This window comes from Gymnodraco acuticeps, unplaced genomic scaffold (assembly GCF_902827175.1).
Source record: "Gymnodraco acuticeps unplaced genomic scaffold, fGymAcu1.1, whole genome shotgun sequence".
Taxonomy (NCBI): Eukaryota; Metazoa; Chordata; class Actinopteri; order Perciformes; family Bathydraconidae; genus Gymnodraco; species Gymnodraco acuticeps.
Genome location: NW_022991300.1, coordinates 769,489 through 796,104, shown reverse-complemented (window position 1 = coordinate 796,104; position 26,616 = coordinate 769,489). Strand labels below are relative to the sequence as shown.

Sequence of the window (26,616 nt, the reverse complement as noted above, 5' to 3'; positions counted from 1 at the left end):
ACCATCCAGGATCTATCAAAGCACAGGAGAGGTTGAGACGTGGCAGTTCAGAGAAGATCATTTTGGCTGGACCAGCAACCAGGAAGCCATATGACTTCAAGATGTTTCTCACAAATGATGACAACAAAAAGCAACTCTGCCAGCTCCTGCTGCGTGTATGGAGTGATCAACAGGCAGCTTCAAGGCTGGAAAGAACAGAAATGGCAGTGCTGATCGTGGAAGGGAGAGCCCATCAACTTCTCTCCTCAAATGGCAAGGTAAATTGAAAGCCCATATTAAAAGTGATTGTTGGTTTAATTATACTCTAAGTGATTATCTGTGATTTGTGTCTAGTCTCTGTCATTGTTGATCAAAGTGCAATGTCCCATTGTGTATCAGGTTGAGGTAAGTGAGCTCCCCACAATCTACAGCAACCAGGAAGAGGCTGATACAAGGGTGGTACTCTACCTTCATCACGCTGCTGCCCTTGGGTACAAGAATGCTGTAGTCTGAACACCTGACACAGATATCTTTGTGATTCTTCTTTACCACGCTCATGCCATCAGGCTGACTATATACCTGGATACGGGGTCAGGGAAACATAGACAACTTCTCAACCTCTCTGAGCTCGCAGAATCCCTGGGAGAAGACTACTGTGCCACACTTCTTGGATTCCATGTGTTCAGCGGAGAAGACTGCACCAGTGCCTTCAAAGGGAAGGGGAAGGTGGGGCCCTTGAAAAAGCTGGAGAAGAATCCGAAGTTTCACAGGGCGTTCAGTCAACTCGGTGATAACTGGAATGTCAAGCCTGAGGTGATGAAGCAGTTGGAGCAATTCACCTGTCTGATATATGGAGAGAGTCGTGAGTCTTCAGTGGCCGTAGTCCGTGCCAAGTTGCTGCGCAAAATGGTGGGGCAGGACGATAAACTCACTGCCAAGTCTAAGGTTGACCTGGCTCGCCTTCCTCCATGCTATGATGCTCTGAAGCCGCACGTCCAACGTGTGAACCATCGCGTCGCCCTGTACAAGCGAGCTGATGAATCGATTTTAGAAAAACCAAACCCTTATGATGAGGAGCAGGGATGGATGAGGACTGATGGAGTGTTGAGACCGGTGTGGTCCTGTCCTGCCAACCTCCCTGGTTGATCTCCTTGACACGACAGAGTGTGAACAGGAAGACGAAGAGGAAGAGGAATTTGACTCTGATGATAGCATTGAAAACGATGATTGAGTATTAATCAGATAGTGGAGAGCCAAACCTTGACTGCTTATCTGGAATGGGAAAGAGTAGTCACATCAATACTTATATTATGATGTTTGATCCTTGCTGTAGGCTAGTACAAAACAAATAAATATTGGTTAAATACACAACATCTGTCGAGACACCTTATGTGTTCACTTACTGTACTGCAATATTGGCATCTCTAAATTTGAATAGCATGCCACAGATACATGTGATCACTTTGGGAATAGTTTTATTGTGATCTTTGACCATCACAACATGGGTCTAGACACATTATTTGTTCATTTATCTGCAATATTGGCCGAGATAGAGTGAAAAGTGTGAAAATTCCGTTTTTGGCAATTGTGACACTAATTTGCATAAAAAATCCATGTGGGACATCCAGACAACATTTTAACATAGCTCATCATTTTCTACATACTTTTTCCACTTAGGAAACACTGATTATAAGAATATTTCTGTGTCGGTGCAAAATACATCGTTCTTGGTACAAGACTAAAATGCTATTTTCTTGTAATGGCGGCACTAATTGGCATAATAGCATGCCACAGACACATGTGATCACTTTAAGAATAGTTGTATTGTGTTCCTTGACCCTCAAAACATGGATCTGGATACCTTATTTGTTCAGTTATCTGCAATAATGGCTGAGATATAGTGAAAGGTGTAAAAAGAGTGAAACTCGATTTTTAGGGTAAATAAACACTAATTTGGGAAAAAAATATACGTGGGACACTTTTTCAACTTTTTAACATAGCTAATCGTTTTTTACACAATTTTTTCAATCTAGAAAAGCTGATTCAAAGTATATTTCAGGGGGGTGCATGATACCCCCTTCTACCCACCCAACTAACAGGCATTAATTTGGGGACCCATCATTGAGAGAGGGCCTTATTTATCCAGGAAACTTCCAGAAGACATCCCTGGACCCAACCCAGTCTCACGGCATTTCGTGTTCACCAACACGATTTTTAATCTATTGATTCGTGTTCACCAACACGATTTGCCCCTTTCATTCGTGTTGCACAGCACGATTTTAAAAGCAATGTATTTCTACTGCCTGCAGCACGTCTTTTTCTCCGGTCGGGTCGAGGAAGACCGGAAGCTGTGTGGTTCATAAAAACATGTTCTTACTCAATATCAAGCCACAATTATTGCTTTTATTTTAAATCGTATAATTTCGGACTTTTGTTGCCGTCTGTGAGGAAAATAAATGGGGCTCAGAGCCTCAGAATACGGAAATCTGTATTTTTAAATCTTTTTTTCCTTCTAATTCGTTATTCTTTTCAAAATAGCACACTGTTATTTACTCACCAATAACACACAATTATCCTTGCTTTTATTTATTGGTTTAATTCCATAATCTCGGGCTTTTTTGGCGTCCGTCAGGAACTGAATTTCAAAATAAAAATAACCGGAAACAGACGTAGGCCTATAAGGGACATTTCGAGCATCATTGCGATTGTCAACATTTCTGAGTTTAGGATGGCCGAAGACACTACACTACCCATAATCCCCAGCTATCGTTTAGGACTACAGTCCCCGTAAGGTTACGCAGAGCGTCAAACAGCTGTGTGAAATGGAACGAAACCACGCCAGACTATCCAAAACTGGAATCGAACGCCCCCCCAGAACTACACATGCTGGCTATTGTGTTTCGCAAAATGTTCTATGGGACGTCTCTACTGAACGTTTTCGTTTTTCCCACAATTAGAAGTTGTCAGTATTAAACACATTGGTGTTATCAAATGTAAAACATATAATTAATAAATGGGTGAAAATCGCTTGTGTCCATAATGCGCAGCATTAATACCCACATGACAGCTCATTGTTACTTTGTAATTCTACTCCACTACAATTCAGAGGTTAACCTAGTATTTTTACTCCACTGCATTTATTTGAGTTACTTTGCAGATTCTGATTAATGATGTGAAATATAAACAACCCTTAAATCAGACTTTAGTTACACCTGAGTAAATTCAGGTAGGGTGAATGTCAAGTGCCAACAATCAGGAGAGATATTTGATAGTTGGTGCTTGAGAAGACTAAACATGTATCTGCAATTGACATGAATGGAAACGAGTAATAAAATATATTCATTACTCGTTATTCTAATAGTTCATTAAAGACTTTATATTATGGCTATTTTGCACATCCCTTTCAAGATTTCAAGATTTTCAAAGGTTTATTGACATATCATATACATAACTACGGTGTAGTTATGCAATGAATGAAACCTTAATCTGTTATTTAATGTTTAAATAAAGGTGAATTCGTTTTTCTGTTTTGCACATCCTCCTATTAATATCTTTGTACATCCTGCACTAAACGGTTTTATTGTAGAGATCACTTACAGTATCTTCTTGATTTTTTACATTCTATATTTATACTTTCCCCCTATGAAAGTATGTACTCTTAATATTTTTTTAATCAAATATAACAATAATTCAATAACGTGCTTTAACCACTAGGCGGTGCACACAAGGTACACACAGCCATAATAACTTTGTATTATTAGTGTAGCACACTTGTGTTTTCGTACAACATCTGAAGATGTGTAGTTTTATGCATGCTTTCACATAATTTTACAGCATATTGCTATACTATTTCAGACTCAGTATTTACATTCAAAGAAAATCAGTAATAACCTTAAAAACTACAGTCCTTTTATATCAGCTGTGCACCGTTATGGTTTAAATATAACCTATCTATGAATTAGATCAAATGTAAAAGTCAGCCGAATTAGTGTTGATACTGCAAGGAGACGTATTGTGTGAAGAGAAATTGAAGATGTTGTTTAATTGTTGAATATATTTATGATCCACGTCAAGTATTCAGTTTCGGCGGCATTTTCTCAGTTTTTCCAAAGGTCTTCTCATCAGGGCTCTATAAATAAAGAACTACGGCAGATCTGTAATATACAATGCAGCCGAACCGTGTATTACAATGCCGTTATGTGATGACTTTCAAAGAGATAAGCAAGAGCGCTCGGAATAAAGTATTATTTTATTCTTTTTAAATGTTTTCCGGATTTCATATCATATAAACACCAAATCCCAGCATGCATTGCGGCTAAAACATCCAATAAGCGAGCTTAAAACCATAGCTGAGGATCTTGGGTAATCGCTCGAAATGCCTACGTCTGTTTCCGGTTATTTTTATTTTGAAATTCAGTTCCTTACGGACGCCAAAAAAGGCCGAGATTATGGAATTAAACCAATAAATAAAAGCAAGGATAATTGTGTGTTATTGGTGAGTAAATAACAGTGTGTTATTTTGAAAAGAATAACGAATTAGAAGGAAACAAATATTTAAAAATACAGATTTCAGTATCCTGAGGCTCTGAGCCCCATTTATTTTCCTCACAGACGGCAACAAAAGTCCGAAATTATACGATTTAAAATAAAAGCAATAACTGTGGCTTGATATTGAGTAAGAACATGTTTTTATGAACCACACAGCTTCCGGTCTCCCTCGACCCGACCGGAGAAAAAGACGTGCTGCAGGCAGTAGAAATACATTGCTTTTAAAATCGTGCTGTGCAACACGAAAAAAAGGGGCAAATCGTGTTGGTGAACACGAATCAATAGATTAAAAATCGTGTTGGTGAACACGAAATGCCGTGAGACTGGGTTGCAACCCTGGACCACATGAAATGAACAGAGGGTGAGTTTTGGCTCAGATATTTATCATAATATTGCTATTTTTTTGCAATGTCAGAAATGGAACCGATAACGCTGTCCTTTGGTGTGACTTAATGAAATTGTTGATATGAACATTTTAATACATTTATATTATTTTACATTTGAATATGATGTAAACCTTACACTGTAAGTTTGGATTGAAGGCTCTCTAGCATACAGCTAGGCCGCAAACTGACAATGTAACTAAAAATGTCCACTGGTGTGACAGCATTGTCCTATAGTGTGACGTAAAGTCAGCGTCACACTAGTGGAAATGGCTGTCACACCAGTGGACGTAGGTTATAAATAAGGCCTAGATAGATGCATTTTAAATTAATTTAGACTACTTATATAATACGTTTTCTAACCTTTTGAGTACACCGAAAGTAAAACATTTCTACTGTTTTCTATTTGTTTAGTTTGAGGTCCAGGCGGAAGGTATGAGAGACAGGCAGACGATGACTAGTAAGGATAGGACAAGAAAGTACAGGGAGAGGTTGAATGAAGATCCAAGGAGGAGAGAGGATCTCTTGAGAGAGAGACGCAGAAAGTAAATATAACATGCCACCAAGAATGATTAAACGACTAAAATGTTTCATTACATGGGCAGAAATGCTTAAGGTTTTGTCCTTTTTTCTGCAGATATCAGGAGAAAAGAGTGAATGGAGAAATTGTTAGCCTCAGTGTGAAGTCTGTGTCAGCAGCAACAAAAAAGCGGCTTCAAGAAAAATGGAAGAACTCAAAAAGGAGATGTAGGGCAAGGGACAGGGCCATTAAGGCTATACTTGAACTAACTCCACCTCAGGCTGATGATCAACCTTCTGACCATGAAGAGGTCAATGAAGTCCTAGTACCTCTTTTATGCAGTACACCAACACATTCCCCCAATGAGATGGCTCCAATTAAACCCAAGGGATTATAAAGAAAATCCGCTGTCAAAAAGCAGCTGAAGAAGCTAATGATTCAAAATAAGAAATTACTTACAAGTTAAAGCAGAAAAACGAAAAGCTGAGAGGTTTAGAAGGCAGGATCAACGCCTCATACAGACATGGAACGTTTGTGGGAAAAGTCCCTCAAGAACAAAACAGTCCAAGCAAGGATACATTGCTGGACAAAGAAAAACACAAGTGGAGTCCTTCTTGACTAGAGATGAGAACAGCAGACTTCTCCCTGGGAAAAAAGACATTATTGGTAGGAAAGAAAAAATGCAGAGGAGAGTACTAGCAACATCTTCAGTTGATTTGCACAAAGAGTACAACCAGACATGTGAAGCACATCATGCAATATCATATAGACAGTTTGTACGATAAGCCATTCTTTGTCACAGAAGCCCGATCAAATGATCGTAATACATGTGCCTGCTACCAGCATGAAAACATGCGGCTCCGAATTGACAGCTTGTCACAGAGGGGTATACTCTCCTCAAAAAGCCTATCACATCTCCTCTCAAGTATTACTTGTAATACTGAAGACTTACATTGTATGAATCGAACATGCACAAAGTGCTGCTATGATGAAATCAAGCTTGCGGCTTATAACCCAGACGAGCGAGCCAGATGGGAACACTGGACGAAGGAAGACGTGGTGGTTGGGAACAAAACGTATAAAAACTGGGTAAAGAAAACAGAAAATGGTACAGTGTCAAAACTTGTTGAGGAATTCAACAGAGAGTTGGACGCCATTGCCATCCATCATTTCAACTGGCTTCAAACCAGGCCCAGAAATTCAGGCAACTGAAAGACAACCTGAGAGAGAACGAAATAGTTCTACATGTTGACTTCTCTGAAAATTATGCCTGTAAATTGAACACAGAGATTCAAGCATTTCATTTTGGAGGAAATTGACAACAGGCATCCATCCACACAGTAGTGGCTTACACATCAACAGGTTCACAATCGTATGCCCCAATCTCTGACTCTCTCAGCCATAATGAACGGGCTGCGTGGGCCCATATCAAACCTGTAATGCAGGAAATGATGCAAAAACTCGGTCCAAAAGATTGACACGCTCCATGTGTTAAGTGACGGTCCAGTCACACAGTATCGAAATAGGGCAAACTGTTTCCTCCTCAGCAGTGTACCCTATACCTGGGGGCTCAAGCAAATCACTTGGAATTACTCAGAGAGAGCCCACGGTAAGGGTGCACCTGATGGAGTTGGTGGAGCTGTGAAACGGATGGCGGACAACCATGTCCATGGGGGGAAAGACTTACAAAATCCGAAGGACTTGTATGAATTTCTGATCAACAGAGAAGTCGAGAACATCCGAATCAAATGGATTGATGAAAGTGACATTAATGTCTTCAATGAAATGTTGCCGCCATCAGTTCCAACAGTCCCAGGGCTTCTTAAAACACACCAGATACTTTATTTCTGTCCAGGAGAGATTTACTACAGGGATCTGAGCTGCTTCTGCCAATACCCAGAGATGTGTGAATGCTTCAAACCAACTAAGATGAGGATGGACGATTCTTCGAATGCAAATTCTGATCACCTGCAGCCAGACAGCCTCCAGGAGACCTATGCTGAGAGTCCCAGTACTGATGTGGAGAACAATGAAGAGTACACTGTGGGAAAGTTTGTCATAGTTAGCTATGACAACAAACTATTTGTTGGTCAGATCACCAAGCTACTTCTTGACAACATTGAAATCAACTGCATGGTTCAGCATGGAAAGAGAAATGTATTCAAGTGGCCTAATAAGCCAGACTGCATTTTCTACCACAGAGAACAAATCGCCAGTGTCATCTCCGAGCCAGAGCCCAACCAGCGTGCTGCACAGCTCACCGAATATGACTGGTTACTATTCAATGAGATCTGAAAGAATGTAGAAACGTGATGCGAGTCCCACGCACCAAAAGCTATACAGTATAAGCTAGTGGACATTGTTTCACCACTCGAGTCAAACTACAGATGTGACTGAATTTTACTTAACAATGAATGTGTTTATCTTTTCTGAATGTTTTTATTAATTAGTTTTATCAATTGTTCAATGAATTTTACTGAAAAATGAAATTGCTAATCTCTACTGAATGTTTCATGAATGAACATTAATGAGTTTTATGGATGAATTGTTTAATGAATTGTTTTGAATATGTTTCAAGCTATCCATTGTTATTCACATTTCCGTTTATGTCCATGTTATGATGTGACATGATGTTATGATGGCTATTAGCCAATACACATTTTTAAATAGCACTGTTGGTTCTGATGCTCAGAATATAACCTTAGAGAGTAGAGATGAAATAATAAAGATTTTGTACAAAACTTGGCATATTTTGTAATGGTGTCCATCGGTGTGACAGAATGTCCTGTGGTGCGACAAAAAGAAAAGTAAAGAAAATAGGCATTTTGGTTCTCAAATGCCTGAGAAAAGTGTTGAATAGAAGAAGAGTAATAGCATCACTATGGATATGTAAAGATAGTTTTTAGTTCAATCAGGTTTCATACTTATTATAATGAAAATAACCCAAACTTTTATGAAAAGTCCCTATGTGTAGATCATTTAGTAGGGCAATAACATGATTATACATTTAAATTGATTACTATGGTTGTAGGGGAATATTTAAAACAAGTTGATAATGGTTGAGCATATATTTCTTCTCTGTCTGACAATCTCTGAATTAAATATTATCATTAAACATAATGTCACACCAGGAGACAATTATTAGGACTTCCGCACAGAAAAGTTCATATTATATCAAATAATTAAGGAAATAGATTGGGTCTCACAAAGTTTTGAGTTATTCACGTATTAAGTCATTCAGTGATATGTCATTTGAGTAACATTTCAGAAAAAAATATAATTTTACTTTTGCTTTCAGTCCACGTCAACTACCCAAATACGTTGCAACGACTCAAAGCACTTCCATTAGGAGAAAGGCACTGCAGTTTCCAAAACGAGACAAATAAAATATCAACAACTAAAAGCAATGCAGCAACATCAAAAATATGCTGGAAGCAGGTACAAACTCTACGGAAATGTAGCTAAATTGTACGTTTTATTGGCTCATTTTAACAAGGTGATCACATTATTCCTTCTATTATTATGGAACTAACTGCCAATAGTCACAACTGCAGCGCGTTCATCTTAATACTACTAATACTACGTTAATTACAAACTCCTCCTGTTAACTTACAAATCTCTCCACTCCCTAGCCCCTCCATACATCTCTGACCTCCTTCAGCCCTACACCCCCTCTCGTCACCTGCGGTCCTCCGACAAAGGGCTGCTCTCCATCCAGCGCTCCAAGCTGAAAACATTTGGCAACAGAGCCCCCACCCTCTGGAGTTCTCTCCCCTCTGCAATCAGGAATGCAGACTCTCTGGACACCTTCAAAAAACACCTCCAACACCATCTGTTCACTAATATGCAGTACCCAGCAACCTGTTCCTGTTCCTGTTTTCTTCAGCCTATGTATCTGTATGATTATTATTATTATTTTTATTTATTTTTTTACTTCCCATTGTAAAGCATCCTTGGGTTTCGTGAAAGGCGCTATATAAATTGAAATTATTATTATTAATGGAAGTGTTTTGGGCTGTCGTAGCACGTTTGCACCTGTTGGCCACCATGTGATGCCCCTGTGTGTGACATCATCGAGTGCCTCTCATCTCACTTGGTGTGCTACTTACCCTTTTGCTTTGTTTCCACTTAACAACATTGACACCCACACACACACACTTCACTCGTGCTCATCACACACACCACTGACTCTGATCATCACATCCAATCTGTATGTTTAATTTGGTATCATTTGCTTAATAAAATATTGTTTAAACACATCATGTGGTCTCTCGTTTTGTCGTGAGCCAGGTCATAACACAACGTAATGCACAAATCTAGATATCGATTTAAAAACAAGTAATGTAATCTGATTACTTTCCCTCAATGTCAAATGCAAATTAATACAAGAAAAAGGAATTGCAACTGTTTATTTATTTTCAGTTTTATTTGTAAATGCATCTTCAATACAACAAAGACAAAAATATATAATATATCCATATGGACTGAAACGTAGTTATGTACACATTTAGGGTTCGCACTAGAAATCTTCACAACCACTGATTTGTGTTTTTAAGATATGGTTTTCTCTGTGTTTCTCTGGATCTGCATATTTACATACATTCATAGGATGCGATAAAACACCTGTGTTCCCACAAGCGTTAACAATTCAGAAATTGAATGAAGGAATGATGCACAATGTTGTGTAACCCCTGCTTGTTTACACACATGAATCACAAATGGACGGCATCTTCAAACCCCGACATATTCACTGTGGGGTGTGCTACACAATGTTTGAGAACAATTACAAAGTATGGCCTCAAAGATGTTCCCAGAAGCCCTTTGCCCTGGTCGGTGTCACTTTACAAGGCTGTCAGGGTGTCTCCGGTAGCAGACAAAAGAAGGATTGAGGCAGATCTTGTGTCAAGTCATCAGCAAAATAATAATAATCATAATCATAGCAGACTGAGACATTCAGGGACAATATAAGGACAACTTCTCAACAGTCACTTAACACCAATTTAGAGTCTGGCTTCCCAAACCATTCAGATCGTCAGTAAGGATTTTGTGGTACAGTAAGGCCAAAAAAAGCGATATACAAATAGTAGACCAGTCGCAAATATGGATGTATAAAGAGAACTGGATACAGAGGCGGGGGTCTCGTTAAATCTTTTGAGAGTTGCTAAGTTGCGAATATCGCCAAAAATGGGGAATCTATAGGTTCAGTTTTTTCAGTGTGGGCACTTGAGTTTGCATTAAGCCCCGCCTCCCATATATAAGCCCCACCTCTCATATTATAACCCCGCCTCCTGATCTTAAGCCCCGCCTCCATCTCCCACTCTTGGCTCAGTCAAATGAATGGAGAGGTCAAACAACCCAACTTTTAGACCCTAATAATTTAAATAAGTGCTATAAAAGTGTTCATGCTTAGGGTTTCTAAGTCAGTAAGAAACAAGTAGTTTGAGCCCAATGGCATCCCGAACTAGAACTGAAGTTGTAGTACCATCGTTTGGCCACTACAAAAATTCGCTTCAATGGCCGATGCTCTTCCTGGGGTCTTGGTAGCGAGTAGATTCACATGATTTAGCTTTTGAAAAACAACAAACAAAGATCCTTTAACACTGATCACACGGCGGATTTAACACTTTTCACGTTTAGATGTCTTGTGAGGCTTCTTGATTCCACTCCTCATGTCCCAGCAGGTTTACAAAGCTGCTGGGACATGTGAATAAAAAACTGCCACCAACGATTTGTGGAACAAGGCAGCAAAAACCCCACGGAGAGTGAAGAGTAATGAGGAAACGTCCTCTGACTTCCTAAACTTTGCATAAGACGAGGAATGTCCACGACACTGGCAGCTTTCAGGGCGATTAAAGGCAGTCGTTTTGATCCAGGTAAAAGGGGACATGCAAGACTATAACTGATCCAGACTGACTGTACATACGCTTATCTAACCTTCTGCGATAAGGAGAGAAGAGGAAAACATACGCTGACAGGATGTGTCAGTCTTTGTACAATAAATTAGGACAGGGGTGTCCAAACTTTTTTTTTAATTGACCATTTTTAATCGGCCCTCACGCTTGTCTTATATTGTACTTCTTAAATATATATTTTCAAATATTACACAGTATTCAGTGGCCCAATTTTCAAATCAATTCAGTCCATTCAAGTTGAAAACATGTTTTAACAAATCTAAGTTGATAAGAAGAAAGCCCAATAACAAATTGACATAACAAGCGTGAAATAGACCCTTCATATTTCCTCTTATAGAAACTGAAGCTTCTGTTTTAAGGAATGAGCTGCTGACAGAATAACGGAAACCCTCTGGAGAGCTGGGCTGTTTGTTTCTTAAAGCATTTCAAGTATCAAGCATCATGTACCTACATTTGATTGATTTTTCCAACTTATAACAGAACTTATGAGGCAGTATACCTCTAGTGAGCGGCCCAGACCTTCGTATATGTTTCTGTATGTGGCCCTCGGGGAAATACGTTTGGACACCCCTGAATTAGGACAATCACAGAGCGATGAAATGAAAAGACAGGGCATGCTTCCACTCACACAACCCTCACATATAAGAGATGAACATTCACACTGTGCTCCTGTAGAGGTTTCAGCTTCAGATTACTGAGCGAACTGTCCGGCTGTTTCGTGGAAAGCGGTGGACTTTGATGTGTTTTGAGAGATGGTCACTGCGAGCGAATCTCTTCTCACAAACCGTGCACTGGTAGGGCTTCACTCCTGAGTGGGAACGCCGGTGTCTGGACAGCTCGTCTGACCGGGAGAACCTGGAGGAAAAGAAGCAATGTTTTATAATCGGCAAAGACAAAGAGATGGCAAAAGTACACACATCCTTTACTCAAGTAGAAGTACATAAACTTGTGTTTAAAAATACTCTGGTGGAAGTAGAAGTACTCACTAAACTTCTTTACTCAAGTCAAAATAAAGAGGCTTTGAAGTGTACTTCAGTAAAAAGTACCCATAACTAGCAGCTGCTTTAAAGAGTACCTGACCTCCCTTTATATTAATAGAACAATAATGTCATTGTTAGCTAATGAATGTTTCCATGCTGAACAACGGCAACATGACAACGTTTCCATTGGTCCCTCTTCTTTAGAGAAGAGCAGGAAATGATGGATACACGGATCGTGTTCAAATCAATAGGCACGCAATGACTCTAAAGAATAATGATCACGCACCAAACACACATTCAGACTAAAGGAACCAGCTGTTTGGAAAATGAGAGAAGTAGAAAGTACAGGTATTTGGGTTCAACATGTAAGAAGTAGAAAGTTCAGGTATTTGGGTTCAACATGTAAGAAGTAGAAAGTACAGGTATTTGTGTTCAACATGTAAGAAGTAGAAAGTACAGGTATTTGAGTTCAACATGTAAGAAGTAGAAAGTACAGGTATTTGTGTTCAACATGTAAGAAGTAGAAAGTACAGGTATTTGAGTTCAACATGTAAGAAGTAGAAAGTACAGGTATTTGAGTTCAACATGTAAGAAGTAGAAAGTACAGGTATTTGTGTTCAACATGTAAGAAGTAGAAAGTACAGGTATTTGAGTTCAACATGTAAGAAGTAGAAAGTACAGGTATTTGAGTTCAACATGTAAGAAGTAGAAAGCAGGTATTTGAGTTCAACATGTAAGAAGTAGAAAGTACAGGTATTTGAGTTCAACATGTAAGAAGTAGAAAGTACAGGTATTTGTGTTCAACATGTAAGAAGTAGAAAGTACAGGTATTTGAGTTCAAAATGTGAGAAGTAGAAAGTACAGGTATTTGTGTTCAACATGTAAGAAGTAGAAAGTACAGGTATTTGTGTTCAACATGTGAGAAGTAGAAAGTACAGGTATTTGTGTTCAACATGTAAGAAGTAGAAAGTACAGGTATTTGAGTTCAACATGTGAGAAGTAGAAAGTACAGGTATTTGTGTTCAACATGTAAGAAGTAGAAAGTACAGGTATTTGGGTTCAACATGTAAGAAGTCAAAGTAAAAAGTCGTCAGAAAAATAAGTAGTGGAGTAAAGTACTGATAGCAGAAACATGTACTTAAGTACAGTAACAAAGTATTTGTACTCCACTTCCCACCTCTGCAAAGACACATGGATTCATTTACTTGTTACCTGTCAGAAAAGTTAATCTCACACACACTATTTTATGAACTTATAGGTTCACCTGCTGAATTAAAAACAGAACAAATGAAGCAAAGAAAGTGGAAACCACAAAGCAGGTCCAGGCAGTAGAAGTATTCACACTTGAAGTATTTTCCTACAGAACAGAACAGCTCACAGAGAAGAGATAACATCTGATCCTTTTATAACAAACACTAGATGATATGTTTAGTTTTTCAGTGACATTGTAATGATACTGTTTTTCTTCCCAGTAACCCGACTCTCTGAAACTGACGGCCCGCTGCCAGCTCCTGCAGGCCAGATGTTACCCTGACAAGATGATGAATGGATCGACTGTAAAGACCTGCGTCGTATTGAGACACAAGGAGCTACAGCTAAAGTAACGCTGCTGCAGTCACGATGACGATGCAACACAAATGACAGCTAAAACACCTACACTGCTTGCTAGTAACTGAAACAGCAGATTAAGTCGACACAGTGACTTTGGGAACATGTATCAGTTATTTTCCACCCTGTCCAGTTACTTCCTCAATAGTTTCAAGTTTCAAAGCTTTATTGTCATGTGTGCATAGCGACAGTGTAGATATGACAATCTGGTCACAGGCGCCTCCAACAGTGCAACACAAGAAAACAGATAAAATAGTGCAAGTACAAAAGTGGGCTTCTTAACACACGAATACTACTGTGTAATATGTGTTTTCATCTATATTTAAGAAGTACAATGCTAGCGTCTCTGCTCATGATGAAGCCAGGGGAAAGAATTCTCCTCTCGCTTCTTGTCGTCATCACATTGTTATTTTCTTTCTTTTATTGTTAACACTTGGGCATCTGGAGCCAACCGAGACAAGCACAAGTTTCATTTGTGGGCCGTATTTCATTATACTTTTTGAATGTGTCATCCAGCATTCACCACGGGATGAAGGCTGGATGACAAATAGAGCAGCCTTAGCAGATGTTGCATCTGTGCTCAGTGCGGTAGCCACGTGTAAGGGTGTTGGATCTTGGGGCGGCGTTTATATTGGTTTTATTTGTGTGTGACCATGTCTTATTTAACAACCCCTCGTATCTTTTGTTTTACTGCCTACAGCAACTCAATAAAACTTGTTATATACAAACTGCGTTACTGTGTACTAGTGTCCTTGTGTACTAGTGTCCTTGTGTTAACAGAAACACTGACTCTGCCACAAGTCTGACCTTCTAACATCTGGTTTGGGATTTAAGAAAAAACATCTCAGAAGGCTCGACTGTAAAAAAGAAAATAGTATTAAATGATTCTGCTTTCTGGGGGTTTTCCCTTTCCTGTAGTGTGTTCTATAGGTTTTAGTGTAAATGGTCTGTAAAGGCTAGCATCCCTGTGTTCCCTCCTGAGGATTACCTGTTCTTTATATAAAATGCATATTCGGGAGGGAGGGCAGATTGTCCCAAAGCCGCTGTTTTTACACCATCCGCCTATAGACGTCACTCTATTCAAGGTTCAAGGTTCTTTATTGTCAAACTAACATAGCTACAGAGTAATTATGTCGTTGAAAATCTTAGGTCACAGGCTTCTCCAACAATGCAACACAATAGATAAGCAGACAATATTAAAATATACTATATTAAAAAGTAATACAAAAAGAAAAATAGTGAGAACAGTGCAATACGAGTCTATATATAAGTATTGCACTATTCCACTTTTTCATTGACATGTATATAAACTTTTTGCACTACTTTTTATTTTGTATTTTATTATATGTTGCATCGTTGGAGGAGCTCAGGTCAGAAGAATGTCCTTGCCATTTCTCCACTGTAGCTTTGAGCATGTGACATTAAAACCTTTGAATGTTGAAATTGAACCACAGTCTGTAGGGGTCCGTTTGGAATTGGGCCTAAGAGGTCAAGCAAGCTACTAAACATGTGAAATTAGACATGTTGGGTCCTCCTAAAGAGCCTCTTCTCTCCGTACAGTTTGAATATAAAGTACAGTATCATGCCCCCCCCCCTCTGGTCTATGTGAGCGACCCCTCTCTTCTCTTTCATGCAGCGTAGCGTTCCTAGCCCACAGTCATGGTAACTATTCAACACTTTGTCTTCTTTGTCCGCTGCTGCTGCCTTCAAGTGATTGTGTGCAAAAGTGAAACAGGCCGTTAACCCCCCCCCCCCAACACTATCATCTTCTCTCCACCACCAGCACCTCTTCTGTCTGTTTTACTTTAAAAAAATTCGGCCCCCCTTCATTTACCCCATCACATACAGTGGGTCACACACACACACACACACACACACACACACACACACACACACACACACACACACACACACACACGCACACACACACACACACACACACACACACACACACACACACACACACACACACACACACACACACACACGCACGCACTTCAATCCGAACTACATCCTGCCTTTTGTGTACAGACAAGAGCCCTTTGTTTGTGGGGAACACAGCCTGGATCAATGCTGCACACATTTCTGCAGCGAGGATGCACTCAGCATCACAAGCACAGTTACACTCAGCCTTAAAGGGATATTATCGATCACTCAGAAGGACGTGCACGCATTAAAGGAGCTTGTGTTTGAGTGGATGCTTAAAGCAGGAACTCCTCAGGGCTGATCTTTGCAGGCTGTGTCAGGTGAAAGTCAAATGATGACATATCGTCTTACTGGCTGGGATACTTTTGACTCACATGTTCATGCGAGTCATGTAAACATGCCGTGTGTGTAGATCCGTGCACGCAGACAAGGCACGAAACACACCTGCTCTTGCTCTATTTTATCCTCTATATATTCATGTTGCACTGTGGGAGGAGCCTGTGACTTCAGTTTCTCATTGACATATCTACACTGTAGCTAATGTGCACATGACAATAAAGCCTTGAATTTTGACACACACACACACACAGGTTTAAGAACTGAGTGTGTGTGTGTGTGTGTGTGTGTGTGTGTGTGTGTGTGTGTGTGTGTGTGTGTGTGTGTGTGTTGTGTGTGTGTGTGTGTGTGTGTGTGTGTGTGTGTGTGTTTGAGGACTAGCATTACTATACTTGTGGGGACCTAAATCTGTTTACACAGTCACGTGTGGGGACTCGCCTCCCTTATGGGGACAAAATGGAGGTCCCCATGAGGGGAACCATTAATTTTAGGGTGAAGACTTGGTTAGGTTTAGGATTAGGGTTAGGCATGTGTTGGTTATGGTTAAGGTTAGGATAAGTCTCGAGGAAATGCATGTAAGTCAATGTAATGTCCCCTGAAGTGATGTATACATGGTGTGTGTGTGTGTGTGTGTGTGTGTGTGTGTGTGTGTGTGTGTGTGTGTGGTGTGTGTGTGTGTGTGTGTGTGTGTGTGTGTGTGTGTGTGTGTGTGTGTGTGTGTGTGTGTGTGTGTGTGTGTGTGTGTGTGTGTGTGTGTGTGTGTGTGTGTGTGTGTGTGTGTGTGTGTGTGTGTGTGTGTGTGTGTGTGTGTGTGCAGCATGAAAGCAGTACTCCGCCAACAGTGTCATTGTGGGTTTCTATCCACACATTGACCCAGAGTGTGGATATAAGACTTGTATCAGGGCTGCTCGATTATGGCAAAAATCATCATCTCGATTATTTGGGTCAATAATTGATATCACGATTATTAAAAACGATTATCCATTTACTTTGAAAACATCAATGTATTGAAAAAGAAAAAGGTGTAGTATATGTTTAACAGTTGATTACCCTGAACTTTAAGTATAATTCAATTGAAAAACCAATACAAAAAAATATTGCTTTCATAATCGTTGCAAGCCAAAATCGTAATTGCGATTAAAATACGATTAGTTGAGCAGCCCTAACTAGTATCTGGGAGTAGCAGACCATCGTTATTCAGATTTCCCTGAAATAACACAAACTTCCTGTTGTTAGCATGTTAGCGAGCCTGTTTCTGACGTGAAGGCTTTTGACGATGTTATTTTCGCTTAAATTGTTCTGTTAAACTGACCTTATTAGTTTAGATAACAGCAATCAATCAATCAAACGTCCCACTGTCCTGCTGGTATTCCCTCAGACTGTATCGTTATTACTGACTTCTGGACTAACCACAGACACTTCGTCTCAGTCATGAACTGACGATGCTCTCCTGAAGTCAACGGGACAGCAGGGAAAACACTGAAATAGATTTTTGACTTCAATTAGTTTCTCTTTGACCTGGGGATCTCCATTGGTTTGCTGTGTGTACGGTCACAGGAGAATCGCTTGTTGTTGACTTAAAGGTCCCCTATTATACTGTTTTTCATCAATATATTATAGCTCTCATATATATACAGAACATGTCTCTGATTGGCTCCAACCACCAAACAGATCATTGCAGCATTACCCATAATCCCCTCTGTTTCAGCCCTGTTTCCAAAGTGCTGATTCTCTGTCTGTAGCTTTAAATGCTAATGAGCTGCTGCTGGCCATACAATACATGAAAAAGTGGATTTTGCACAACAGGTGACCTTTAAGTTGGGTTAGGACATGGTTAGCTAGCTACAGTCATTAGAAATAATCCAGTAAACAATGTAATGTAATGTACCCAAACATCAGTTGGTTCCATTTAGGTTTATTAATCGGCAGCTTGGGAACAGCTTTGGGCTTTCTCAGGCAAGGGGTAAAAACCAGAGGGTTACAGCTGCTCTGCTCAAAATGATCGACCAAAGCCAGGTCCATGATGGCCTCTAGATAAACCAATAATGTTTGCATTTTCAATACGTTTGTGGGGAAAACAATCATCTAAAGTTTAATATAGAAATTGACGTGCCATCTCGCTCCCTCTCACTCTGCTGGAGGGTTGTCGCTTTTAACAATCAAACGTCGAGCAAGTGAAATATTCAATGTGTAATGATGCGTTAGGATTCACAATTGTTTAGTCACTACTAGAGATGTCCCGATCCGATCACGTGATTGCGGATCGGAGCCGATCACGTGATTTTCAAAAGATCGGAATCGGGAGAAAAAAATCGGGAATTAAAAAAAAAAAAATTATGTAAAATATTTTTATTATTTTATTTAATGTTACAAAACAAAAATGACCATGTTCACGTCTTCAAGTCATCCTGAGGCCTTAGTTTTGGTTTAAAATGACACAACATCATGTATGTGTTGCTTCTGTTGGGCTTGTTTTCAGACCTGGTTATTCCTCTCAAAGCAACAGAGTGGGCGCAGTGTCTAATAGTAGCAGCTAACGAGAGGCTACGTTCAGCTGGTGACTCGGGAGTCGGGACAGAGAAAATGTCAGGAGTTTGGAAGTATTATAAAATTGAAAGCGAAGGCAGTGTAACAGCCAGATGCAATGTTTGCAAGGCGGAGGTTCCGCGTGGTGGAAAGAACAGAGCTACGTTCAACACGACCAATCTAACACGCCACCTGAGAAACAAACACCAACAACACGACGAGTACACAGCGGCCACTCAGGGAACGGCACTGAAGCAACCGACACTTTCAGAGGCTTTCAAAAGGAAAGAGAAACTGCCCCAGAACAGTGAAAAGGCCAAAGAAATAACAGCAAGATAGCTGAACTCATCGCGTTGGATGACCAGCCGTTATCTGTTACCTTTGTTTTCTCTTAATGCATTGCATAAAGATCGGGAAAAATCGGTATCGGCAGATTGTCAAAATCAAATGATCGGAATCGGATCGGGAGCAAAAAAAGGTGATCGGGACATCGCTAACTACCACAGGCAGTTCTACAGTGAGTGTTTGAGCTCCACAGGCAGTGCCTTGTACCCTAAACACAAAGCTCTGCCCTCTGATTACATGCCCTGCTGCCCGTCAGTGAACAGGACGGATGTTGCTCTCTTTGTGGAGGAAACTAGCGAGCTGTGCTGAACGGTGAAGCATCTGAGAAACGTTTTAAATGCTTGTTTGTTTGTTACTGAAGTGAAGCGGAGGAGGCAGGTTAATGAACACAGACAGGTAGACTTTACAACACAGTCTAGGAGAGGCCATTTGTTCCAACACATTTGAATAAATTATCTACAATATTATTCAATATTCAATAGTATCATTTGTGTGTTTGTCCATCCTGAGGAGACACCGGGTCTACAGAACATGTCTGAGGCTGTGACGCTCATTTAACCAGTAGTCGAGTACACGTGTACACACACACACACACACACACACACACACGCACACACACCCCCACACACACACACACACACACACACACACACACACACACACACACACACACACACACACACACACACACACACTTCCAGGCTGATGAAGACATCCGCTTTTCTCGATTACACACAAGCTGTTAAAAATTAGATCTCGCCACGTTATACTTAGCATACACGAGTACACACAATACACACACACACACACACACACACACACACACACACACACACACACACACACACACAGAGACACTTGTACTGCCCCAGCAACTGCACAGCTGTCTCTCCATGTTGTGCCCATGTGACTCCGGCCCACACGCTCTGTCCAAGATTTAGTTTACATCCCCAAAAAAAGACACCCCAGCTATTCCTGTACGATATCTCACCGCCTGACGAGATGTGAGATTGAACAAAATAACCCCGCTTCAAATGTTCCAATTAACACCTCGCAGGCTGCAGTCATTAAGATCTCTTCAGCTCAAGGGCTTAGGGAACAAACAACATATTGAAGTTTTTTCTTGGCTTTGCTTCGACGGATCTTTAAATAACTTTGAGGCTCATAGCTTTCCACAAAACTGAAATCCAGTAAGGACTTCCATGTTGTCTGTTATTCAAAGTTGTAAAGGAGGGTCTCAATGTTACTAGACGACCCTGAGAGAGATAGGTCAGTTACATTTTGCTCCACACTTTTTCCATTGAGCAACATGACACCCTGCTCAGCACATAGACGTGTTCACTGACATATAATTACTGCTTCTTCCCTAACAGGCCACGCTAACACATGGGGGTTAAGCCCCTTTTGAATCATGCACACACATGATGCTGTCATTGCCTTGCAGTCAACATGTGTCCTTTAAACCCAAAACTCTCCCTTGACATATCTACGGTATGAACAGAGATGGCCAAAGTACACACATCCTTTCCTCAAGTAGAAGTACAGATACTCTGGTGAAAGTAAAAGTACTGACTAAACTTCTTTATTCAAGTCAAAGTAAAGAGGCTTTGAAATGTACTTCAGTAAAAAGTACCCATAACTAGCAGCTGTTTTAAAGAGTACCTGACCTCCCTTTATATAATAGAACAATAATGTCATTGTTAGCTAATGAATGTTTCCATGCTGAACAACGGCAACATGACAACGTTTCCATTGGTCCCTCTTCTTTAGAGAAGACCAGGAAATGATGGATACACGGATCGTGTTCAAATCAATAGGCACGCAATGACTCTAAAGAATAATGATCACTCCCCAAACACACATTCAGACTAAAGGAACCAGCTGTTTGGAGAATGAGAGAAGTAGAAAGTACAAGTATTTGAGTTCAACATGTGAGAAGTAGAAAGTACAGGTATTTGAGTTCAACATGTAAGAAGTAGAAAGTACAGGTATTTGAGTTCAACATGTAAGAAGTAGAAAGTACAGGTATTTGAGTTCAACATGTGAGAAGTAGAAAGTACAGGTATTTGTGTTCAACATGTGAGAAGTAGAAAGTACAGGTATTTGAGTTCAACATGTAAGAAGTAGAAAGTACAGGTATTTGGGTTCAACATGTAAGAAGTAGAAAGTACAGGTATTTGTGTTCAACATGTAAGAAGTAGAAAGTACAGGTATTTGAGTTCAACATGTAAGAAGTAGAAAGTACAGGTATTTGTGTTCAACATGTAAGAAGTAGAAAGTACAGGTATTTGGGTTCAACATGTAAGAAGTAGAAAGTACAGGTATTTGGGTTCAACATGTAAGAAGTAGAAAGTACAGGTATTTGTGTTCAACATGTAAGAAGTAGAAAGTACAGGTATTTGTGTTCAACATGTGAGAAGTAGAAAGTACAGGTATTTGTGTTCAACATGTAAGAAGTAGAAAGTACAGGTATTTGTGTTCAACATGTAAGAAGTAGAAAGTACAGGTATTTGAGTTCAACATGTAAGAAGTAGAAAGTACAGGTATTTGTGTTCAACATGTAAGAAGTAGAAAGTACAGGTATTTGGGTTCAACATGTAAGAAGTAGAAAGTACAGGTATTTGGGTTCAACATGTAAGAAGTAGAAAGTACAGGTATTTGAGTTCAACATGTAAGAAGTAGAAAGTACAGGTATTTGGGTTCAATATGTAAGAAGTAGAAAGTACAGGTATTTGTGTTCAACATGTAAGAAGTAGAAAGTACAGGTATTTGTGTTCAACATGTAACAAGTAGAAAGTACAGGTATTTGTGTTCAACATGTAAGAAGTAGAAAGTACAGGTATTTGAGTTCAACATGTAAGAAGTAGAAAGTACAGGTATTTGTGTTCAACATGTAAGAAGTAGAAAGTACAGGTATTTGTGTTCAACATGTAAGAAGTAGAAAGTACCGGTATTTGGGTTCAACATGTAAGAAGTAGAAAGTACAGGTATTTGTGTTCAACATGTAAGAAGTAGAAAGTACAGGTATTTGTGTTCAACATGTAAGAAGTAGAAAGTACCGGTATTTGGGTTCAACATGTAAGAAGTCAAAGTAAAAAGTAGTCAGAAAAATAAGTAGTGGAGTAAAGTACTGATACCAGAAAAATGTACATAAGTACAGTAACAAAGTATTTGTACTCCACTGCTTCCCACCTCTGGATATTAAAGTGTATATCAGTTGAATCGGATAAAAGCGTTAGCTAAATAACATATACTTTAATTTAATATACTAACAGTTTAGTTGAATGCTCGATTCTGATTGGTCAATTTGGACATTTGAGAGGTTGTTATTTTTCGCTAACAGACCGTTGCTAAGGAAGGTAAAGTGGATTCATGATAGCTAAACTGTCCCAAGTAAATAAAATAAAAAGAGAAGACGAGAAGGACAGAGGCTTGAAAAGAGATCTGGACGTCGGATAAATCAACAGAAGAAGACAGACAGGAAGTAAACTCTAACAGGAACACAGTATGGGCTCTGGCAGTGTTTAAAGACTGGTTAATGCAAAATAAAATGTGAACAGACTTGGACAGTTATTAAAAAAAACATCGATCAGTTCTACCGTCATTTCTAAATGACGCTGCTGTCGCCACAGTTCCCAATCACCCTGTATTCGTAAATCTAATCTGAGTCCTATATGCTTAGAAAGCCTAAACAAAGAAACCTGTAGGTGCAGATCATTCTACAAGTGAGGTGAATGTTAGACATTGTGACCCTTTAAGTTTATTTATTTTTATTATATATACTATATGTTCTTTCCCACTATGACTGTATGCCATTAAGTATGGTATTCCTGTCATGCTATGTTTTTTCTTTATTATTCTTGTTGGATGTTCCTTTTTGTCGTCTATGTTGAAAAAGGGAAGCATGATTTCCACCCCAAAGAAGTCTGTACTATTGCTTACACTCGTATGCTTCTTCTCAATAAAACTATTTGAATGTTAGACATTGTGTTCAAATGAAAGTCACCAGGACTCACCTCCATCCACAGCCCTGCCAGTTGCAGGCGAAAGGCTTCTCCCCCGTGTGCCTCCTCAGGTGAGCCTTCAGGTGGCTGCTCTTCGTGTACATCTTGGTGCATCCAGGAAAAGTACATTTGTGCATTTTGATAATATCCGCCATGGGGTTCTTCTGGAACTTTTGACCTCCGATGAGAATCCCCGATCCGTGGTTGGCCGATCCATCGCAGAGTCCCAGAGGTTTGGATGCAATGGGGACGGGAGCGATGCGAACAAACTTAGAGGAGACGTTCAGGCTGGGGTTGGGCAGGATGTGAGGCACCAGAGCAAAGGTCTGGCCCTGGATGTTGACTAGAAGCTGTGCGATTGTGATGTCTGAAGATGGGGATGTCGGAGATGTTGGTGTTACAGGAGCTACTGTCGGCTCCTGCTTGATCTGAAGAGGCTGAATCTGCACAATGACCGCTGAAGGCTTGTTGGATGATGCCTTCTTCGACTCTTTGCTGGGTTCATGTGAGTCGATTGATGTGGTGTCACTGGAGGCAGCAGTGGGGACGGTTTGGTCTGAATGCTGGGTTTCTGGTTCGATTTTAGGCACGGTAGAGGCGTCCCTGCACCACTCCAAACCAACTCCAAGACCAAGAGCCTCTTCCAGTCCCAACGCCAGACAACCCTCTCTGATTTCATGCTTCATCGTCACCACTTCCATATTCTCCTCCAGGAACTCTTCGATCTCCTCCAACGTGGGCTGGAAAGAGCCTCCAGGTTGTTCCTCCGCCTCCACATTGGACCAGGTGAGGAAGTCAAACTGTTCCTCTTTTACATCTCTCCGGGGGTCACAGAAGAAAGAGGATATCTGGGCCACAGATCCTGAAGGCACAGCTCCTCCCAGCGAGGCCTGGGACAGTAAGTGATCGAGCATACTGTCATGGCTCTCTGTGCTAGAGTTGCTTCCATAGCTGGAGCTGAGAAGCTGGGAATCGGGACTTGAACAGGACCGAGGGCTGGAGGACTCGCTAAGGTCGTCCTCCGAAAAAGGCGAAGGCATCACCTGGTAGGAGCTCAGATCCGTCACCAAGTAGACCTTCGGAGATCCAGGGTGAAGAAAAGTCTCCTCGCTAACCGGAGAGTTATCCACCATCCCTGGAGCGTGCCAAACCGCTGCCTCCTGCTGGACTCGGATGAATTGTCAGATAATTATCCTCTGGGCAAGTTAGGCCCAAAAAAACACCTCAGGTCAACAAGGGCGCTCTCTCCCAACCGAGGTGAGATAGTGGAACACCTGCTGTGCTCTCTCACAGTGGAGAAAAGTGGCTCCAAGGTCTCCAACCAGGATAGCGTGTGTCTACAGGGAAATAAACACAGACATAACATTCATTATTGTTTTGATTGCCCGTAGGCCTACTACATGTTTTAATTCTTATTCTACCACAACGAGGCTATCCTTCAATGACCTCTTCATATTTAATATATTATTTATTGATCCAGGAGGTGTGTGGCGCAGTGGAATGTGCGTTGCTGTTCGGATCAGGGGAGCACAGGTTGAAACCCCACTGCAGTCAGCATGTCGTTGTGTCCCTGAGACCCTTCACCCCAAATTGCTCCTGTGGGGATTGCCCACAGTATTGAGTATGTAAGTCGCTTTGGATAAAAGCGTCTAACAAGTGACATGTAATGTAATCTAGTTGTGGAAGAAGCAATCAGACTTTAGTGAAAGTAGAAATACTATGGTCCTTAAATACTCTTTTGCAAACTGATAAGTTAACATTTTGACATTACATAACATTTTCAATGTAACCCTGGCTGTTTCTATTGGCTTCTCACCATGTATTTAAACCTCAAATAAACAGTATTTTGTTTCACTGTAAAGTATTTATTTTACATTCTGTTCTCGGTGGTCTTCTATTCTATGTAACATATATAGGCTCCTGCACTTACTTGGTCACTTACAACATCCTCTGCAACATTTATCTTATTGTATTTATTTTTAGTTTACCTCTATTGCATTAATTGCCATTGGTCTTGCACTATTTCATTTTTACTCTGTTCTTCTTGCACTATTGTTATTGTTTTTTAAATGTGTTTTATTGTTTAATGTCTTATATATAGTTTTATTGTTAAATGTCTTGCATTGTTGGAGGAGCCTTAAGTTTCTCATTGACGTAAATACAGCTACTGTGGAATATGACCATAACGCTTTTGATCTTGTCGTTGCTCATCACGTGGATCAGCAGCAGGAGTAACCCTCTTCACATTTATTTTTATACAGTATACACTTCACAAGTAGGTTATTTTCCTGGAGGTCACACACTGCCTCTATACATCCCCCACCAGGGCCCCTGCATGGTGACCGGGAGTAAACCCTCCAGAGGAGAAACTGTCAACACTGGATCAGAAACACCTGCGTAAATCAGCTGCTCTGTTTACAGGACAGAGAGGAAGAGAGAGGATGACCCATCACTCCTTACATTTATCATGGAAGAGAGAGGATCTTTGATGACCTATCACTCCTCACATTTATCATGGAAGAGAGGATCTTTGATAACCTATCACTCCTCAGATTAATCATGGAAGAGAGGATCTTTGATGACCTATCACTCCTCACATTTATCATGGAAGAGAGGATCTTTGATGACCTATCACTCCTCACATTTATCATGGAAGAGAGGATCTTTGATGACCTATCACTCCTCACATTTATCATGGAAGAGAGGATCTTTGATAACCTATCACTCCTCAGATTTATCATTTCGACCTGCAGGCACACTTTGATTCATTTCCACAGATCTATAGTCACCTCACATGGGCATGCTGTAAAGACAATCATAAACAGGTGTATGGTGCAAACATGAACATAGTTAAAGAAGATACATTGTAAGAAAAACGACAAATTTATTTTTAAAACCTATTAAAAAAACCTATTATAACTAATAAAAAAATATATATATATATATAATAAAAAAAATACTCGTTATAATAAAGTAAAAGATGTGCGGTATTGTTGGAAAGCTGTGCAGATATGAATAGAAACTCATTAAATGAAGAAAGACTCATTAAATGTCATGTGTCCAGTTATAACCATGTTATTGTGTAGGCAGCATGGGTCAGATAACTTACAAACCCCATCACATGCACAGCTACAAACATGAAACCATTCAAATGTGATTCATTCACATGTTGTTGTAGTTAAACTGCAGCATTGCAAAAATCCAAACCCCGTAATAATCCATAATATGTGTGGTGTTTTCTTCCCGCAATGCATAACGCATGAGTAGGCGCGCGCGTCTGCACTCCCAACGTAAACATGTTTTCGTCCAGCGCGCTGCAGCATATGTGTGACCCTGAACGCACCACGACATCAAATTATCACCCTTACCTTGCTCAGTGAAAAAGAGAATAGTATAATCCCAATGCAAAATACGCAGGGAGTTGTGTTTGTATCCGAAAAAGGGGGGTGGGGGTTCAAAGACTTTGCCCTTGAGCCTCCATGCAGCAGCAGAAGCAGCGTTCACTGACTGAGGGTTGCTCTCAGATCTACTATATGACCGTCACATGAC

At 40.3% G+C, this 26,616-nt stretch overlaps 1 protein-coding gene across 1 annotated transcript; it reads right to left on the bottom strand.

The window, feature by feature from the left end:
- Positions 1 to 9,824: 9,824 nt before the first annotated feature.
- LOC117562377 (Krueppel-like factor 15) lies at positions 9,825 to 26,616 on the bottom strand. The gene is made up of 3 exons (XM_034240195.1): positions 26,436 to 26,616; positions 23,080 to 24,404; positions 9,825 to 12,197 (listed from the first exon to the last, which is right to left on the bottom strand). The coding sequence occupies exons 2-3, from the start codon at positions 24,198 to 24,200 to the stop codon at positions 12,029 to 12,031; spliced, it is 1,290 nt and encodes a 429-aa protein (XP_034096086.1). The 5' UTR covers positions 24,201 to 24,404; positions 26,436 to 26,616; the 3' UTR covers positions 9,825 to 12,028.

What these genes read in the sequence shown, in the direction of transcription:
- LOC117562377 (XM_034240195.1), bottom strand. Translation starts at nt 24,200, where the DNA reads ATGGTGGATAACTCTCCGGTTAGCGAGGAGACTTTTCTTCACCCTGGA. An exon ending in TGGCAGGGCTGTGGATGGAG is followed by an intron (nt 12,198 to 23,079) that starts GTGAGTCCTGGT and finishes CTTTTCCTCCAG; the next exon opens with GTTCTCCCGGTCAGACGAGC.